The sequence below is a fragment of the Halyomorpha halys genome, unplaced genomic scaffold (assembly GCF_000696795.3).
Source record: "Halyomorpha halys isolate HHAL.00 unplaced genomic scaffold, Hhal_1.1 Scaffold125.1, whole genome shotgun sequence".
Lineage (NCBI taxonomy): Eukaryota > Metazoa > Arthropoda > Insecta > Hemiptera > Pentatomidae > Halyomorpha > Halyomorpha halys.
In genome coordinates, this window is record NW_027108888.1 from 30,455 (window position 1) to 39,554 (window position 9,100).

The window sequence follows — 9,100 nt, forward strand, 5'->3', positions numbered from 1 at the left end:
CTCAACCCAAGCGTTAAACTTAACTAAAATGGGTTCAAAGAAATCGGCACTTACTGTGATAATGCGTCGATAAAATGAGATGCAAAACGTTATGAGGCATTTTAGTCGGAATGGGCAATTTTGTTCCTTATCGCGAGATGCGCTAAATGCAACAAATTGACGCCGTTACGAAGGATATCTCGGCAGATGATTACTGAATTTAATTAAAACACCACAATCATTACTTGGCGAAGCGGATGTGATAATTTGAAGTATAAAAGTTTTTAATTTCGTCGTATAATATTTTACTTAGGGCTTAAAGTCGTAATCATTAAAACTACAAAAGACCATCTACAGCATCTCAAAAGAAATAAAACCTTGAAAGTTTATTCTCCATAACTACTTAAGGAAATTCAAGAGCCTAAGAAGTTGGAAAATAATCAATTGCATAATCATTTTTAACCAATGCCTAGTTATCTACATGCGACCAACCTATTCTAACCATGGTGGTGGGTCAAGTTGTTCAGTTTGTGGGACTGCCACTTAATCAAAAAAAGTCAACGCCTCCAGGCCGGATTCGAACCAACGCTGTCCGCAGATCTCAGAGCGATATACCTTGGCCTAACCATCTGAGCTACGGACGGCCCATACCTACTTTTAAAAAGTATTTTCATATATCATTCCGTTATACACAGAAAAAATCGGAATTAACTTTTTTCTATTTTATTTATAGCTTAAACAATTTTTCTATGTACCATTGTGAATGAAGAATCATATTCTAAAGCATGATTTTTCATTATTTTAACGCATCATGTCTCAAATGATGTTTAAAGATTTAACAAAAGATAAAACTGTTTGATGGTTATAATATATTACTTCTGAGTTAGGACATTTGTATGAAAAAACCGCTTTCTTTCTATTGATGTTTAATATTACTAAAACTTACACTATGATTTTACAGATCATTTGAGTAAGTACATTCTTCCTACTAAGGATATTTGTTATCGTATACATATAATAACGTATACACCGATGGTCTACAACGTACACAAAACCGTGTGAACTCAGACGAATAAAAGTTAAAGTGTATGCAGTATATTATATTTTTTATTCTGTTACATTTTTAATTTAATTGTTGTATTTTAACTAGCTTATCAACGATGAAGGAATAGATGTTAGGTCGAAACTTCGGACAACAAAAGTATATTCACACTTATCTGTGGGCGTTTGTTCTGAATCGTGCTCTTCAATTACCCTTTTCCAGGGTTTACTATTAGCCATAGTTTCATATGTCGATAAAAAAAAAAAAAAAAAACCGCGATATGTTATTATGATAAATTTACGAATGCTCACTAATCAGTAAGCGTATATCAGGATGTGCTAAAATAAATAAAATAATTTATATGAATTGTCATAAAAACTCAACTTACCGATTCGGTTTACAATCTGATGAGTTAATGTTTATTTAAAATAAAAAATTAAAGGAAAAGAAATGACGTAAAATACATTTACATTTACATAATACATACGTATATATACTTGTACTATGAACTAATACTATTAGCATTCATTATGAAACAGGGCCCAGGTGTTTTCCATGTTCCTTTGCGGATTCTCTTATGGGGGAAGAGGGTACTTCCAATTCTAAGTTAAGAGAAGCAGCAAAATTTATACGTCTTACCTATAAAAGTTAGGGTTTTTTTAAATTCTGAAAAAGGACAATTTTCAAACAGACAATTACAGCGAGTAGGTTGGTCGATGAATGACATGTCACAATCTCACAAGAAGAGATCGTAACGCTAAAAAAAAGGCCATCGAGAGCGAGGGCCCTATATCACTTTTGAAATATTAGTTTAAAACAGGAAGGAGAGACTTTGAGATAGAGCAATATTTAAAAAGCCCCTGAAATCAAAAAACGGCATCATACATTTACGTTACATTCGGCATAATACATTTACATTAGGTTTCCGAAATACTTGTAATTATGCACTTTTTGTTTGAAAAAAGTTTTTGTTCCAAAGCATTGAATTATCTATTAATTTTTTTTCAAACAGATTATGGAAAAACGTTTGTCATTAGACTTACATGATAAATAATTAGATCAAGATGACTACATTATGTTACAAAATTTAATAATTCCATGAAAAGAGTGATTGACACATCAAATAATTTACTGTTTCAATAATAAGTATGATGACCAATAGCTGGATACCATGATTCAATGGAAAGAGTTAACATTCTTTTTTCTCAACCACTGATCACAAGCTCAGCTCGTGGAGTCGGCTTGTGAGCGCATTAACCATCTCTTAATACAGGCGCGTCTTATTGATTCAAACAAAGAGTGAATCTCTCATTAACTAAATTATTGATTCAATGATAAATAAGACCAGTGGTTCGAGACCATGATTTACTGAAAAGAGTTACTATTCTTGTTTTCTTATCACCGATCACAAATAATCTCTTTGAATCAGTTTTTATTGTCAGCACTTCAGAGAATGATACCTCATTGACTCAATATGATAGTTTTTATTATACGGGACACTAAGTAATTCATTTTAATTATTATATGAGATATCATACGCTAAAATAAAGGGACCGTTTGCCGAAATATACTACTAAAACGACTGTTGTTGAGGGTTAATTTTTCTTGACTGAGTGACCAGATCCGCACTGGGTAAACAAAGCTATAATTCCAGCTGTTATCTGGCTATTTGGCTGGATGTGCTGACCTTATCCCAACCCCTACATATGGAGCCGTCAGTCCCTCCATGAAAATATTGCTCCTATATCTCTTCAGGTCCCTTGCTCAGCAGATACTCACTGATTTTACTTACTCAAGATAAATCCGGTGTTATATTATGTATGTTTGCAATTGGGATTATATTTCATGACTTTAAAAAATGTACTATGTCAAGAAAAATATAACTTGATTGAAAAACTTTGAAATATACGAAGTCACATACTTTTTCTACGCACTTTTTCCAACAATTACCTAACAATGTTTTTTTTCCATAATTAAAAAAGTAATGAGTTATGGGAAGATATGAAGTAAGAAAAGGTTTCAAGTGGGCTTCTTTTATACCATGGAATGACAAAAGCCCCCGGAGACTACTCAGGTACACTCCCCCTCAAGAGTATGCAGCTCTGACCAAATCGCCTCCTAGTACAACCAACTAGTCTTGAAACTTCCTTACATAATTCAATGCCCACCTTCATGAGTTGCCATATTAATAGTATTTATTTTTTCATTCAAGGAAAACAAAGACATGACGGTTGATGTTCCGAGTCACACCTAGTGGCTGATTGCCCGAGATCTACAGCTCTAGTCACGTGCGTGAACTGCGCGGAATTGCACATGGCTTCATTTAGTGACTGCATATTCCGAAAGAAGCTCCAGGAACGGCTAGCCATCTTCTGATAAAGGGCAGGCTTGAGGAAAATGCCTGATACCGCGCTAACGCAGACCCAGAAAAACAGTGTATCAACGATGGTTCTATCTGACAAGCCGCGGAAGCAGCCATACCGAAGTTCAGGCCAGATCTGGGGGCACCCACCAGATCACATTCTTCAACTTATAGCCCTGCGCAATAAGTAGAAGAATAAGTGGTATAGAACTAGAGATCGGGAGGTAAAGGTGGTGGTAAACTCCGTCACCAACCAGATCCGAAACCTACTGAATAGTAATAATATTTTGTAGTAATTGAAAAAGTCTCAAATGATTAACTTAAAAACTAGTCAAAGGTCTAATACAACAATGCACTAGCACACCTATATATAAAGTAAATCCATTTTACCCGAAATATATATCTGACAATTACCGCCTAAGGTGAAAAATGCGGGTAATTTTTAATTTAAGGTAAACCTGCAAATCGGCAGCACCTCCTCCACATCATATGTTCCTAATCTAACTGTCCGGAACCACTAAGGTAGTTGTGTACTGAAGAAATCAGGAAAACTAACTATAATTATTATTGCAACCACATGCTATGATTTTGAAATTGACATTTTATAAGAAAGGCAATATTTTTCTAAACTGCATATATTTATTTAGAAACTTATAATAATCATAGGATTAAACATATGGCCAAGCAACTGTAAATCATAATCTTAGGAAAAATAAAACTGAAGTCTGTATTACAAATAAAACTGATCAGATCAACTATCTTAGACCATTAAGTAAGAAAAAGCGAGATGCCTTGGCTATACAAAGACAACAGGAACCCCCCTGTGAGAAATCCTTTCAAAACCGTAAAACCCCCCACACAAGATGAAAGCATCGCTTCGGAGGTATATAACGATATATCAATGATATAATTATAAGTTTATACAAATCTTTTCAGACCAAATAGGATAATTAATATGCTCAAAATTATTTACATAATGGTTTATAATTTAGATAACAATTTAATGTTGGTGTGCATATACATATACATAAAAAATCAAATAAATTAAAAAAATACATTCACGTTCTATGTCACTGACCAGGCATAATCTTCATTTTATATTTTAATAATACTCACTTATTATTTCAACCTTATTATTATGACTGATTTAATTAGATCACAAATGTTTACTGCTCGCAGCGCTTGCTCAAAGGACAAACAAACCTGTAAGGGATTCACTTCATGCAAGTGCGTTAAACCGTCACCATAGCAATCTTGAAACTGCAGCGGCACAGGTTTGGTTCTGGCCTTGGCGGATTGATTCCTTGATATCATGGAGGCGGTATGGAATGAAAACTCTAGAATGGCTATATGAACTAATTCCGTGGAAAGCAAGTCGATATCCCCAAGTTTATTCGACCTGGTTATTAGCTACCACCATCAATTCTTTTTCATCATATGCCGTGTTGATAATGTAATAATTTACGACGATAGGAAGAATATTTCTAGCGAAGGCCCACCCTTGGTCATCTGGGCCCCGCTGGCTAAGGTCCAAAGATGAGCAGTCTGACCTGGTTTGGTTTGCAACCATGGTGTGGTACCTACACAGTTGACACTCGGAAGAGTCAATGCTCTCATCCTGGTGAAGGTGTAGCATATGTATAGTCCTAGGTCGGTCAACTCTACTCTTTCTGCATCTCCGTTCAGTTAAAACTCTGGTCACTTTGAAGATGTATAAATATTAGAAAGAGGATATATTGCATCTTTTTTAAAAAGTTTTCAAAAATGTCCCGATTCTCAAGTAGTCAAGATTGGTTCGATTTAATGTTATCTTTTAAATTCATCCATGTAACCAAGAAATCCAGTCCTTGTATGAACATATCTATCCATCTGAAGGCTTTCTATCCAGTCTAAACGTATCGTTCTGTGATTATCTTCAATAAGAGCCGGTGGATTTTATTTAAACATATACGTAAATACACTTTTTAACGATCCCATTCCTTAAAGGGTGGTTATCTACAGTGTATCATCTTATTTTGCCATCGTGGGAGGGTCAAGTTTTCATTACGTGGGAAACCACAGAAATAAAATTCGAACTCGTCCGCCTCCACCAGGCGGTCGGGGGCGCTTGTAGCAGTGGGAAGAAGACAGCTACTAGCGCCCCGACCGTAAACTCACCATAATTTTATATTTTAAATTATTAAATGTCTATGTTAAGAATCCCAAGAGCAGCCACAAGAAGCTAAAAGGAAAATAAACTTTCTACTTTACCACCCCATTTTTAGATTATTAGCTATACATTATAGAAACAGCAATATATAACTGGGGCATCAGAAAATTGTCGTGTAAATAATAAATAAACTCGTAAAGTATATAGGGGACATATACAGCGCTCAGGGAATAAAAAAAAAAAGAAAACTCAGTGAAATAAATAGCCACTCAATGGATTGAAAGTAGGAGTCAGAGATAAATTGTGTTTTCTTTAGCATCAGTAACGGTCTCATCCCATAGCCTGGAGCACTTCCATAGAAATCACTAACAGAGTTGACAGCTCAAATAGAATTATTTACCTCTTGAGAGAATTGATAAGGCCAACTTGCACACTTCCAATGGGTCTCGTTATCGATTTGGATTTATCTCATAATTTCTAAAATGTGCTGCGAAACCTTTTTTTTTTTAACAATACAACTAATAAAAGTTGTTACAAATATCCATTTTACAACAGTCTAACAAAAAAGGAGTTATTTAAACCTCAATAACCAATACCATGATCAAAGAATCTATTGAATTAGGAGTACAGAATCCTGGGTAGGAGGACATTTTTACTGGTAATCGTCAATTTAAGATAATTCTATAGAGACCGGGAGGGGGAGTGGAATAACCCTACTCTCCTTCTATGCTAAGAAGTGGGAATCAGGCCACGCCCCTTGAAGGCAACTTTAGGTCAAATTTAAAATAATATAATTATTTGGGAAACCGTCCATTTAATCGCAAATGTTAAGAAGATGCAAGTTGCATTAAATGGTATCTGTAATGAAAATTTGCTAAGCCGCTCTTGAGAAATACGTACTTCTATCTTTGCTGTCAAGTTTTCTGGGACAAGTTAGTAAAAAATTAATTTTTTTCATGATAAAAATACAATTCAAATATTTCAAATAAAATACAAAGCTTGATACAAATATATAATTGTTTCTGGTATAATGGAGAAAGTTGAATATTAAAAAAAACAAACAGTGAACAATTAAAGTAACAGTAAACATTATTCTTTTTAAATATTTAATTTTTAGAACAAAACTAAAGCCCGCTTAACGCAGTTACGCGAGTAGCTCTCAACATTTTTTTTAATCCCCCCGCCTAGAAATTTTGGACATTCAGGATGCTGTACCAACTCTCAACAGTCAAATATGGCATATTTGATGCCACGCTTACGAAAGCAATAGACACCGCCTTCTGACGTCACTTGTCCTGAAAATTTACCTCCTCCATTATATTTCTTCCAAGTATAGAAATGAACAAAAAAAAAAACTTTTTTAAAAGAATTGCTGTAATTAGAAATTTTTGTACTAACTGTAATGTGTATTTATTTAAAACCACTTTAATAATCTGAAGTTTTTGTTCTACACACATTTGTTATCAAAGCGGTAAGATCCGATCTCGTTTCGTTTATAACTAATAAAAATTTATTATTATGAATAATTTTTTTTTTTATAATTACAGATTTTACTACTTTTTTACATTTTTTAATTACACACATAAATAACTTATAAACATTTATAATTATGTATGAAATGAGTAATGAGTTAAACAAAATAGATTATAAACAATATTTACACATAAAAAATGTATGCACTATTTAATTATAATTGCCACCATGACATCCTTTGAAGTTCGATGTGCTAGTATCGATAAGTATAATATCGATGGCTTCCTTCTAATTACTTCATTACTTGGCTTCCTTCTTATGTTTCCACTAGTTTTACCGCAAGTTAAAATTAAAGGTTCTCTCTTTCAGGCAAATTACAACTTTTCAATAATTTTATTTTTTTGACTGAACAGATTTAAGTAAAAAAAAATATTAGAAAATTGTAATTTACTTTAAAGACAGAGCCTTTAATAGTATTTTTCATAAAATTATTGTACAATGACTCAGGAAGTAAGCGAACGGTATATTGGTAATTTGAATTCCATATGAAATGAGAAAAGACCATGAAAAACAATCCACTCTTACTTTGGATCCATATACCCAGAAGCAAAGGAGGCAGAGAAATTTGGCTTTGTGTTAGGAAACCGTCGAAAGAGAGAGAGATTATTGGCATATGGAGAGATCCTGTTCAACAACCTCCTGAAACCGTACACTTTTTTCTGTGGCCCTACTACTGAACAAGAACCACACAGAAACCGACCCTATTATTCAGCATACATAAGAATTGTTCTAGGATAAAAGTTTTGTAGGTTCATTATTAATGCAATGGCAGTGTTGGGTGTTTCTGTGGGTAACAAACTACACTCTAGCAGAACCTTGCCCATTTCTAGTGTACGCGACTAAACGAATTAAAATTAAGATAATTCCAATAAGAAATTTTTTTAAATTAATTAATCTGCTCTTTTACAATTTATGAACATTTCAAAAAACAATTTTGGCGGTTTTGAGTAAAACCACAACAAAAAAGAATTTCACAACAATTGGAAGGAAATATAAATGGCATGAAATTTATTGGTCACATAATACTTCTCCATATCTCGAAAAACCACTGACAGGGCTTGGATAGAAACAGAAATGGCAAATATTATTCGAATGACTAGAGACGAATACCTTTTTATTCTTGAATTTTCTACTCAAATAATCAATTATTCGTACAAAAACATATGATTAACCATTGAATACTTTTTCATTCGTCATTATTTTACACGAATAATCAATCATTCGTACAAAAACATATGATTAACCATCCGAATACTTTTTTATTCGTCATTATTTAACACGAATATTCAATTATTCAGGCAAAACAATTCGAATAAACATTTGAATGCTTTTGTGTTCGTCCATTTTATATAAAAAGAATCTCTTCGAAAAATTTAAATGATTAACCATCGGAATACGTTTGTATTCGTATAAAGACGATCTTTTTAGTCTTTCAGCTATACATAGATATATTTTATGATCACGTATAGATTAATTTTAACCTTTCTGATTTCTAACATATAAGAGTCCAATTTTATGTTTTCGGATATGAAGAATATGAAAACACTATCGATTTATATTAACTTTTCTGATTTCTAACATGTTAGGGTCTCTTTATATGTTTCAATATATGCCAAAAATGAAAATGCTATTGATTTTATGACGCGTATCGAAATAATTACCGCGTGTCGATTTATTTTTACTTTTCTGATTTCTAACATGTTAGGACCCCGTTATATGTTTTGAGGAATGCAGAATATGAAAATAATATCGATTTATTTTTACTTTTCTGATTTCTAACATGCTAGGGTCCCTTAATACGTTTTGAGGAATGATATTCTGCATTTATGATGCTCATTTATGAGATAATGATATCGATTTTGTGATAGCTTATCGATTTATATTATTCTTTTTTTCTAACATATTAGGGTCTCTTTATATGTTTCAATATATGCCAAAAAATTAAAATGCTATCGATTTTATGACGCGTATCGATTTAATTATCGTATTGTATCGTAACGTATTGATTTGTTTTAACTTTTTTGATCCCGAACAT

General features: G+C 33.1%; 1 protein-coding gene across 1 annotated transcript in view; it reads left to right on the plus strand.

Moving 5' to 3' along the window:
- The first annotated feature begins 4,059 nt into the window (after nt 1-4,059).
- Nucleotides 4,060-9,100, plus strand: part of LOC106678128 (dynein regulatory complex protein 9) — a 22,166-nt gene continuing 17,125 nt past the window's right edge. Inside the window, exon 1 of the mRNA XM_014416467.2 lies at nt 4,060-4,266. Within this exon, the coding sequence (XP_014271953.1) occupies nt 4,171-4,266 (96 nt within the window). The 5' untranslated portion in view covers nt 4,060-4,170. The remainder of the gene's footprint in view (nt 4,267-9,100) is intronic.